The sequence below is a fragment of the Mesitornis unicolor genome, unplaced genomic scaffold, assembly GCF_000695765.1.
Source record: "Mesitornis unicolor isolate BGI_N332 unplaced genomic scaffold, ASM69576v1 scaffold1691, whole genome shotgun sequence".
Classification (NCBI taxonomy): domain Eukaryota; kingdom Metazoa; phylum Chordata; class Aves; order Mesitornithiformes; family Mesitornithidae; genus Mesitornis; species Mesitornis unicolor.
The window spans coordinates 128,402-140,667 of NW_010165585.1; the positions used below are offsets into that span (position 1 = coordinate 128,402).

Here is a 12,266-nt window from a genome sequence, read left to right on the forward strand (position 1 = left end):
CACAATTTTAGGGTGATGGCTATACCAGCAAGTCATCTTTGTGCATCTGCAACTTAAACCAGTACAAGTAAACAAATAAATGAATACTGTTTCAATCTGGATAGCTTATACAATGTGAACTAAGCTTTCTAGACCACTATGTGTTGAAGGCAGTCTCATGGCACCTGTACTACAATTTTGGTCAAGGTAGAATCACTTCAGTAACAATCTACTTTGGAACTTTCATTCCACCACAAGTTTCTACAGCCTTATGCAGATTACATAGCAGAACACAGAAGTTATCGATCACACCACATTTTCTCCAAGTATCCCTTTCCTCTCTCAAGAAAGTTACATTAGATGATCAATAAACACGCTTTAACCTTTAATAAACAAAGGGTGAAAAAGACAACACGTCAAGAACCTAGGACAAAAAAATAATGTCAGGGAAAACAGTAAGTCTGACTTCATAGAGAAGTGAATAGCATCATTCCCTTTTCTTAATATTTATAGACCATTAAAAAAGCATAGTACTTCAAAGCCTACAGAGGTGGAAACAGATTTCCCTATTACCTGACATAACAGCTATTAGGACCAAATTATATCACTAGAACAAAAGAGCAAGAAACTGAATGTACAAAAAGCAAACAAATTAAAAAAAAACTAAGCTGGATTTTTTGAGCATATCTGTACTCTGAGCAGTAACATGTAGGCAGTATGCAACACATCCAATACATTTATCTTACCAGGAAGTATGCAATTTTATTAGAAAATTAACACACTTGATACTCAGGTCACTTCAATCTTCCATGAACCAAAAATGTCAACTGTTGTGCTTAAGATAAAACAACTTAAATGAACTTTTCCTTTTGCATTCTTTATTTTTTTTAACCTTTTACAATTATACAAAGCCATTATGCTTGATCTCCTTGGGAAGATCTCTTAAATTTAATTCATTCAACAATATTCTATTTACTTTCACAAAGCTCTCAGACTGTGGCAGCAAAGCCTGCTTTGAGTAACTATATTATTGGTAGACAAACCCAGTAATCTGTGCAACAGATTCATCTATTTCACCCACAGGCAACTTCTGAATTATTTTTCAGGCATGGCATAGGTTACGTGAATGAGAAGATAGAAGAAAGTTTCAGTAACCTGACAGCAGATAATATGGATTTCATTTAGAAAAAAAAAAGTTACTGTATTAGATAAAGAGTACGTTCAAAGAAAACCAGCAGCTTCTGGGAGAAATCAGTGGTTTCACCAAAACAGCAGAAGCAAAAACAGCGGGAGTGAAAAAAGGCCGTAACCCTGTGTGATGACAAATGAACTGCAGAGAAAAACCTCTTGAATGTTTTAGCTCTCCCCACAAAGCTGGAAGGAAAAGATATCGCTGAGAAACAGCTGCAAACAATAGCAACTTGGTTAAAATTGATAGATATTTGACGTTTACATAGTATAGTATTCTAGAAATAATATTTCTTGATATATTTTTCCTTATTAAAGGCCAGGTTAACCTTATGCTCTGCACTGTTGACATATTTCCCCTCTTTCCAGTCTCCACCAAAAGAGGGCAGAAAAACAGTGAAATTCTTGGTAGTCTCAGTGTTCAGCGAGTTCAATAGGTAGGCTCCTAGAAGAAGTTGTCCGGAGCACCAGTCTGGTATCAAAGGCAGAAAGATTGGAAAGAATCCCTGATGAGACTGTGTTTTGAATTCCCAAAGTCCATGCAGTAATTGGAAGGTAATTTCCAGAGAAAGAACCTTTTCTCTGTTTCTGCGCTCTCCCTATTTGAGTAATTAATCTAACAACATACAGCAGACTCACAGATGTTCATAAGATAGCGGTATACTGCCCTCACTGTTTAAACAATGAGGTGCATAAAGCAGTCCTGTGCTTCACTTTTATTCAAAGAGCAAACTTTTCTTTTCAAAAGTGACTAGCAAGAAAACTTTCCACTTTTTTCCTATTTCATGACAAGTAAAAAATCTTCACATGCATCCAGGGTATCTACTGAAAGCTTCATCCATGGCAGCACATACAGCTTCTCTGTTCCTACCTTGGATGGACACGACTATAGGGGAACTCAAATTCTCAACATTTAATTCTTTTATTCCTTGTTCACCTTTTGGGAATAATTGAGAATGTTTTGCAACTGACCAGATCTCCCCTTGTTGACTGACTTCCATGGACTACGTAGTTCTGAGTGGCTGCAAAACCCAAGACCCTACAAGTTCCTTTAGCTTCTCTGGATCTTACTCCCCCTACCAGTCCACAGCTCCTGTGAAGTTTAGACAGCAGATGCCATCTCATCAGACCTTTTAACATATCTGTGGGCTTTCTATCTGACCTCATTATTATCTACAGCAAGTCTCATGGACACCCAAGAAATTCACATAGATGTAGTAAAGGAAAACTACATTGCAGAGGGGAACATAAGGAAATATAATTTCCATTTTTACTTCTAACTGTGATATGTCCTGCTGCATAAGTTTTCTAATCTTAGCAACCAGCAAAGCTTAAGAGTTCAAAGACACTGTCCCTTAGGGTCTAATTGTGTCAGTTGTATGCTTTCTTTCTGCAAATACCAGTAAAAAAAATTTCAAAGGGGGTGGGAACCTTTTAACTGGAAACTCAGTTTTCAAGTGCATATCTGACTTGAAAGTTCTACTAACTCTCAGTCAATAAATTTGAAAGTACATACACAAAATTATAGTCCTAAGTAGATACATTCATGCTTTTCACTGTCCAGTGGATCATAACTCAACAATAATAAAGATACTCTTTATCAATAAATAAAAGTTCCTAATCCCTAGGTCTGTAGCTGTCAAATAACCCATATTCTTCATAAGATATTTTGAAATCCCAGCAAAAATATTTACATCTTTGTACCTGAAAAATGGCTAGTCAAGACAACAATAGGCAATTTCTGTTCCAGGAATCCTCATTAGATCGTTAGAGTGAAAGACACGCAACTGCTAAGTCTTCAGTTTGTTCAAGGAAGACAACTTGAGCTAGGCTCAAAATAGAGCCTTTAAGAGAAAGACAGGAAGATTTTTTTTTACTGCCATGGAAACACTGTATTTGCAAACACAGAATGGAGAAACTTACATTTTTCTGTGATCACTGTCCTCACGTCTGAACTGGAAGTTTTATTCTTCAAATTCTGAGCCAATGTAAAAACAGAATCAAGCTGAGGGTGCCGCTGGTCCAAATCTGCCTTTGTGATCTGTTCAGAATCAGAATATTATTTTTAAGTCCAAAAAGCAGGATTTAGTTAACATCATCTGTATAATTTGTAGATAAAACATGTATGTGTCACCACAAGTAGATAGCTGTTCCCATCATTATTGTAACACTTGAATTGCCATAGTATTATAGGACTGCTTTAAAAAGCAAACATATGCTGAATTACAGTTACTGAAAATCCAGAGATGAATGTTAACCTATACAAATCACACCATTACCACAGCCATTGTACAATATTTTCCAATATCAGTTTTTCACTCTTCCATAACTTATTTTCCTCATTACCAAGCTCTGATCATTTACATATGGGGGGAGGGGAGAAATGGAGAAGGGAAAGAAAAGAGAGGAAAAATCAGGCTTTATATGGTGTTAAAAATGTAGCTATTTCACTATGGCAATGTACCAGAAGTCCATATTACAAGTATTATACAGTTAAAAGGAAGTGTTTCCAAAGTTACTGTACATCACATTATTCTTTCAAATTCCAGACTATGTTAGACACCCACAGGAACAGTTTAGCACTTATTTAGCCTTAAGCTTTTACTCTACAGTTACTCATGTTAATTGATATCAAGTCAAATAAAATGAACCTTAATGGTAGCAAATATCTCACAAACACTGCCCTTAGTCATGGCTCAGCATAGCATGAGCTATCAACAGAAACAAACATTTGCATCACAAGCATTTATGTTACAACTTTTAATTATTTTAGCATGTCTCTAGAAAGCAGTTTAGGGTAACTGCAACACAATAAAACTCATTAGAAACCACTAAAGAGTGGATCATAAAGGTCACCCTCCAAGCAAATATGAAGCTGCTCCAAAGTTTTCAGCATAAGCTATCTGAACATTCCCAAAAAGATGTCATTTTCAGGAGGTATTCTCTACATACTTTGTTTAAAACAAAACAAAAACGCAAAGCCTACCTTACATAGGGACACTGGAATTGACAGAAAATAGTAGAGAGGAGAGAAGTGTAGCAAAAACAGCAGCATTTAAAGTGTAATTTTCAAGTTATCCATTTAGTGCAGTTACTCTTTTTTTTTTTAACACATGCAGTTTCTTTACTAAATGTACAAGCTACTAAAGTGTGAGAGAATTTTCCAATCCACTAGACTTAACAAAAACACATACTTTCATTCGTGCAATAGTCCGATTGATCTCTTCAGTATTTCCCACGGTGACTATGTTTGACTTGAGCATCTGGTCAATCAATACCAACCAGTCAGCCAGCTCAGTTGTAGTTTTATCCAGATCAGCAGGTGCAGAAAGTTCCAAAGCCTGCTGAGTCTGAGCAGGAATTTCCAAAGAAGAAGATACTAGCACCACCTTTTGGACATCTGAAACAGAGTTTGGGGTTTCTGTTACAGAAAAAAAAGTTATGGCCACAGGTGTAATTGTGTAAGGTACAAGGGGATTTTTTACAAATCCTATAAATATGCAACAGCATCTACAGAGAAAGCACAGCAAAATTTGCATTTGAGGTATTTTAACCACTAGAAGCTAAATAATAAAAAACTTCCTTTTGCTTTTTTTTTAAAGGCTATTATTTCATTGCATGCCAAAGACTCAGCCAAATGATTCAGCCTAAATACAAAACAAACAAGACGAAAGCTGGCAAAAGCAAAATGACATTAAATCTAATGGAGTGAAGCTAAACACACTGACACAAAAGGGAATTGATTCTTATTAAGCATAAAAACCAATCCTTGCATTTAAGAGAAATGTCTAAAATTATATTCCTCACTTTTGTATTAGGTAGCCAAAAGGTTTTCCCCACTCATGGCTCACAATTCACTTAAGCACAAGCCAAGCTACTCCAATAGACACTTCATGGACATGGCAATACAGAACTGTCCTAAGAAGAGACAGATGCCCACTAGTTCATCCCCATCCTTTCTGTATATTTCACCTGACACCATAAAGAGGTGAGGAATGAGCTGGACAGTGAGATTTGCTCCAGAAGCTCTGTTTGGCTGTGTTGTAGCTTCAAGGAAACACAAAGTTAAATCAAGCTGGAGCATGAATATTACACGCTTGCCTCAAGCAATGAAATATAGGAGCTTTGCTTGACAAACAAACACCCTGTATGAAAGGAAAACAAGCTGAATAAAGGTTTTGAAAGGCTTAAACAAAAGCTGTTTTTCCTCCTTTACTTTTTGTTTATAGCTGCTGAATAGAAAACCAAAACAAAACAAAGCAAAAAAAACAGAGTTAATTTATTAAAGTTCAAGCTGCAAATTCTTTCAGACAAGGGCTGTCTTTTTTTACCTAGTTTTTTTAAAAAGGAGACCTGTGCATCTTGTTTACAGTCTGCATCTGCTGATCTGCCTCCAACAACTTGAAAAGACAGCCAGTGTCAGAGTCTGATAAAAGAATGTATCATATTTAGACAGCTTCCTCTATAAAATTCAGGAAGGTAAGTATCTAGCAGATGAGAAAGACCTATCTGTGTCCCTATTAAACTGAAAAATGCAGAATGGCCTTTATTTATAGGACTGTGGAGAATCTGCATGCAGGAGATACTTAGAAAAATAGGGAAAGCTTCTAGTGCATCTCAGTTACTAAGAGGCATGACCACAAGGCACAAATTCACAGGAAACCAAGCTATCACAAACATAGCTATATGGGCTTTTTTTCTGTACCTAGTACACAGGCTCCTGATGAGGAGACCTAAACTTTACTAAAACATTTTTCCATTTCAAAACTCTTAGAGGAACCCCAACAGACTCCTCCAATCCCAAACTGCAGAGTGACTTTTTCCCTAACCAAATGTTTCCTCTCTCTCCCATAGTAACATAAAAGTAGCAATGGACAGCGATGCAGCAAGCTAAGCGATGGACAACATTTCTTATTTCCACATGTTTAAGTTCATAGGAAAGGTTTTACTTTTTGGATTATTTTTGACCACAAACAGGATTAAACTCAATACAATTATGCACAACAGGACTGATCACTCACCAGAAGGCTTTGTCTGTGTAACAAGACAAGACTGCCCAACAAAAGCCTCCAAATCTCTCATTCTGTCAGGCACTTCTCTGAACACCTGCAGCCCAGCAGAGAAGAATGAAAACAGTAAGATAATCTATATTAACAGCAAAAAAAGTAATCATTTTTTAGAAGACAAAATATTCTACTTCATGCTTGCTACAATGGCGTGCCTCAGATACATTTCAATCAATTTTTTCAAGGTATCATTTAAAAGCAATAAAATGCCAAGTGGTCCTCAGAGTGTTATTTCAATAGATTCCAGTGTCTTACCTAAATCTTGGAGAGAAATAAATGAATGGTTGCAGACAGATTGTTTACATGTCTTTTACTAACTAAGCATTAAAGCTATAATTCATTATTTGAGAATGCTTTGAAGGAAAGATGGTGCAAAGCATAACTTGTGGTCATCAGTGGAAGGAAAGTAGAGAAATAGGATATCAATTTAAAAAGAAAAAATGTTACTACTAAACTCTATTTTAGTGAAGACAAATGTACCCATTTTGTTTTTTAAAAGTTTTTAAAGGGCAGTGATGGAAATATAATACACAAAGCAGGGGGAAGAAACTCTATTTTCATGTCTGAGTAGGTAAAACCAGATTTTTGGGTATTTTTCTTTCCCTGGACTATCAGAAGCCCCTTTCTCCAATAAATTCTTACCTCCCTGACCCACAATATAATCTCAAATAACTCTATTTCTTTTTCACTTAAATGTCCAGACTCTGCTCGAAAAAAAATCTGGTTTTACTTGCCAATGAGATTGAACACTAGAGTTTCTAATTTACAGTCATTATACTCAAGAAGAAACCCAGACACACTTGACAAGATTTCCTTACTAAGCTTTACCATAGCTTGCTTTGTTTTCCTCTTAACTGCTGCAAACCTCCAACTTTCCTATACAGCAAAGATTTATTATGACTCTGTCAATTTCAAATTTGTACATTTGTAGTGTTTGACTCAAATCACAGAATCACAGAATATTAGGAGTTGGAAGGGACCTCAAAAGATCATCTAGTACAACCCCCCTGCCAGAGCATGAAATAAGTGAAATATTTTTGATCCAGCTGTTTAAAATACAGCCAATAAAAAAGAAAACCAACCAAAAAAAACCCAAACTCTAAGCTAAATAAACTAACTCATCCAGATGGAAAAACATCCACCAGTGTTTTCACGTAGACATGGATTGGGGCACATTTCCTGAACATGCCTGCATGGCTTCCAAGACATTTTATGTACATGTCAGAGATACTTGGAAAATAACCATTCTGAGTACACCACAATATTCTCAACTTCAGGTATCCAGTGCTGAAGAGATACACACCTTATTCCACCTCACATTGAGGGACTGCAGACAGTTAGAAAGTTTCTCTTTTTCCTGAATACCAACATTTTTATCCAAAAGCACTTCAGGTTCAGTTCTGTTCAGCCATTCCAGTTTGTCTCCTTGTACTTCCATCTCTTCACTTAAGACCTAAGAAGGACAGAGGAGTTTTAGACTGAAGCAAAATGCATACATGCTTAAGTAAGAGTGTCGAGGAAAAGCTTTCCTTTAACTCCAATGTTTAAACATTCCCTTGGAATAACAAATTCCAATTTGTTATTCCATAGCATGGAATAACAAATAACAAAAGCTTCTAACAAACAACAAACAAATAAATAACAAAAGCTTCTATGCTATGGTTTCTATACTCTATCTAGAAACTATTAAAACATTGATTCAAATATCAACGTTTATTGCTAACTGGAAAAAATCCCACAAAACTGCAAATAGCCAAGTTATCTATTCCGCATCATATGATGTACATTGATTCTCACAAGATGCTTCAGTTTGAACACCTTTAGATGTACCATGTGTAGCCAAAAGGCAGCATATTGCTAATCAAAATTGTTGCCTACTTTCATAAAAAAAAATAAAATAAAAATAATTAAAAACTAAGGGCACACTCCTGACATGCATTATACAAGTACATGGTAGATCACTACAAGATACTTTACTCTTAAGGAAATGTACTCTAAAGGTATTTAAAAGCCAAACATTGATCAAAATGAAGTTTTAAGTCTATCTCCCATAGACCATAATTTCCCTCCCCCATAAAAAAAATATTATTTTAAACTTTATATTCTTTTTGATTGGAGGCTGTTCCAGATGCTCAATTTAGAAAGCTCCTTCTCATTCCCAGACTGTATTTATTTCTGACTGATCAGTCAACATCTGCTATTCCCACTTCCCTAATACCAGCCTCTAATAATAACTCATCTACCCTGCGCTTTCTTATTCTCATCATCTCATTCCCTTCTCACTGTTATTTATTTGACTAGACCAAACAAGACAAGCTCTGAGCCTCTTTGCAGATGAGGAGTTCCGTACCCTCCTGAAAAGCCCAGCAATCCTACTCAGTACCTGTTCTATTGCAAACTCACCTTTCCTTCATATACATAATCAAAACTGCACACACATACATGCTTTCACAGGGCCAAATTGGTACTGAACTCCCTACCAGTGTTTCTCTAGAAAATTCTGCTCTTTCCTCCCTTATTACAGTCCTACTTTTCACTTCAGACATTAATAGTCAAGTAGATAACATGAAAAAATAAACTGTCATGATAGTCACACAGCCCATACTCAACTGACACAAGACAATGTGTTTAAACAAACACAACTGCAACTACTTTATACTGTTTATGCACATTTGTAGGAAGTGCAAGCCTTTCCACCCAATTTGGTTCAACAGAGGTTGCTTGTTTCTTTGTTTGCTTAAAAATTACTAATTTTTAAAAAATTAACAAGCAGGTTTGCTGGATTGACTACTACTTCCATTCTTCTAGTATTCCATAAACATTCTCTTTCACACATCCTACAAACCAAAGATATTTTATTGTCAAAGCCAGACACAAAACAAACAGGAAAAATGCACACATATATGCATCCCATGTTACTTGAAAAGACCAAAATCCTTAGAGTTGAAAAAACAGGTTAGAAAAAAAATCTTACACATGTAACAAAGTATTAAAGCTGCCCAGTAAACGGGACAATTATGCTTAGTTACCATTTAAAGTTTAGTGGCTTTTTGCTACAGTTTATGACAATTCTTAAGTTGATGTGGGGACATCATCTCCAATGAAATTTCATCTATTAAATTTTATCAGTTGTACATATACTTCTCACTTTCTGATAAATAGTCATCATCTTCTGGCTAAACAGCATACTTACCTACTCACCCCAACTTTATTACAAGATGCATCCTGCCTGTGTAATCTCACAAAATTGTCTCTCACAACCATAATATTTCTTTGGCTATTTACAATGTGAAAATTCCATTCCTCAAAAGCCATGTCCTGGTACTTAGCACAAGACATACATCTGCATACATACATGCAAACTAATCAATCTTGCCTGTAATTTTTGCAAGTTTTCTTCATGGTTGAATGTAAAGCTTGTGTCTAGAGCATTTTCTATATTTTCCAACCAGCAACGCAGTTCATCAAGCTTCTTTCTGTACTCTATCAGCTGCTGATTCTCTCCTTTTAGCCTTAAAAAGGAAAACAAAAAATCCACATGCACTTCTGCAGTGAACACAGCACACCAGTCCTATGTTATTTCTGATGCAACAGTCATGTTTTTCAGTGATCGGAGCATTTTAAAGGATTCATTTTGGTATTCAGAGAATTCTATCCTCATCACTAAAATGCAAGATACTTGCAAAATAATACTACCACCTTAAAAACAGATAAATTTCAGTACCAAAGTCACAAAATAGACTTTTAGAAGTGTGCAGAAAACATTAAGCATAAGTTACAGTATGATAACACTTTTCTAAAAAGGTCTGGCTTAGCAATGAAATTATTTAAAAAATCACAGGAAAATTGTCAGAAAAGAAGTTCTGTGGTTTTCATTTGGTGGATTGTGTTAAACTTAGACTCATTAAACAGTCAATTGCAGGTACATTTATGAGAAACTGGATCTAGAAGACAGTTCAAAACACAGAGGTTTGAATGTCAGGAAAATTCAGATTAATGACAGCGTGCAACAGAATGCACTCTCTCTCCAAGAGACTTCTAAATGGGATTCTCCTCATTGCTCTGGTCAGACATCCAAATTTCTGATTAACTTATTACCTCTGTTGTCTATCCATGACCTCCACAGTGATTGCTTTCCAGCGTCTATTCAATCCTGCCAGCTTCTCCTGCAGGAAGCTCCCATCTGTAGCAGACAGTTTCTGTATGATCCCTTCCCCAGTTCTGTTCAATGCTGAAACACTGGTCTGGTGGCTGGTGATTCCCTCTTCCAGTTCCTGACAGAGACATAAAGGACACACAAAATTTCATTACTGACCTAAAGTGACTTTGATCTGTGGCTCATAATATGCAGGATGAATCCTGGGTGTATATTATTTTACTAAACCAGGCACTTAAAGCCATTTTACTTAAAATTAGATGCTGTTGATTTAAGTTATTAAGAGTCCGTTGTTGAACCTAATTCAATTTTCTAATAAGTGTTGTAAAAAGATAATGACACAGAATAGGCTGCCGAATATTACTTAGGATCACAAGAATTCATTTAAACCATAAGTGCTAGAATCCATACTCACATTTGATTCATTTCCCCTTAGTACACAGCACTTTCTAGTAGTGCCAGCAGATACTATGACTTTTTTTTTAACCAGTTCTTTTGATAGCCTATGCCCCTAACTATTTCTGTAACTTAACAATATTTTACTAGAATAATTATGTCTGTACTGTCACAGTCCCCAGAGATCACAAAAAATCCAGGAAACTTAAAGAAATCAGATGTTAGGATCAAATCTTCAAATATCCCTAACCACTAGAAAAGCCTTGCATTGTTAGTAAAAGTTTCTTTGCAACTAGATTAGGAATAAGATAATTCAAGAAAGAGAAAGGAAATTCCCTATAACAAAACACCAAGCAGCAACAAGGATAAAATACAAAATGTATGTCAGTTAGAACACATTTCTTTAGCAACACATACCCAACTCTTGGATAACTGATATCCCCGAAAGAAAAAAAAAAAAATCTGATCCTTAAAGTTATTCTTTCTTCTCCCTTTCTTCCCTTATTTAAAGGGAAGTAAATTGGTTTAGCTAAACAGAAAAGTCTGCTCTTCCATAATGATGAGCTAGAAAGACAGCAGGGAATTCAATTCCAGAACTGAAATCTGAAATAATCAAACTTAAGATATCAGTAAATGGAATCTTGTCTTTTTCTAGACTGCTTATACAAGGCAGGATTTTGCGAAGTCACTAATTTGAAAAAACAATTTGATAAGTTATAATTAACCATTGTTCGGTCCACTATTTTAATTATGAATAGAAAGTAAGTGAAATAATATACTGGATTTCTTAACCGATTAACATTTTTAAAGCTGTAACAAAACATATAAAACAACAAAAATTATGCCAACATTTGAATTATCAAAATATCTCAAGCCCATTCATACTAAAAATCATAAAACCCCATACTATAAGGAATTGAGATCTTCCTCAAGAATAAATTTATGATTTCTTTTTCAATTGCAGTTTAAGTTACCACTTTTTAAAGTATAATTCCACAGACTCATTTCAATTCTCTGTATCTATATAGAAAATTAGAATTTTAGACAAAAATCTAGACTTCTTCCAGCTTGCTTGTTTTCTGCACAAGCCATACATACCTGTTGATGCAGCTCAGCTGTTGGTAGCTCCAGGGTGCCATCTGGACCACGGGCATCAGCTAACAGCACTTCAGCTTCCGTTATCCAGTGGGAGAGGTCATTGAGATCACAGTGGAACTGCCTCCACACCTCAATCGCTCTATCAAAGCAGCTGTTTGAAGACAAAGCATTGAAAAATTATCCAAATTCCATTGGTGAAAAGGCTCCAGTTCCTACTCCAGTGAGTAGAAACTTTCCTTGTGAAACAGAAAGGCTGGCAAATAGACTGGTTAACAAAGCCCCAGTACTGAAGGCTTCCTGACATAGTAGCAGCTGGTAAAAGCCAACAGCATAGACCATCATTAACTTCCAACTGAAGGGAAAAAAAAGAAAGAAAGAGAGGA

At 35.8% G+C, this 12,266-nt stretch overlaps 1 protein-coding gene across 1 annotated transcript in view; it reads right to left on the reverse strand.

The window, feature by feature from the left end:
* LOC104548598 (utrophin-like) overlaps window positions 1-12,266 on the reverse strand; it is a gene marked incomplete at its 3' end in the record, with an annotated part of 165,727 nt that overhangs the window by 122,193 nt on the left and 31,268 nt on the right. The window contains 7 exon segments of the mRNA XM_010194667.1: window positions 3,091-3,208; window positions 4,362-4,567; window positions 6,189-6,273; window positions 7,537-7,686; window positions 9,610-9,745; window positions 10,332-10,507; window positions 11,884-12,034. Of these exon segments, the coding sequence (XP_010192969.1) occupies window positions 3,091-3,208; window positions 4,362-4,567; window positions 6,189-6,273; window positions 7,537-7,686; window positions 9,610-9,745; window positions 10,332-10,507; window positions 11,884-12,034 (1,022 nt within the window).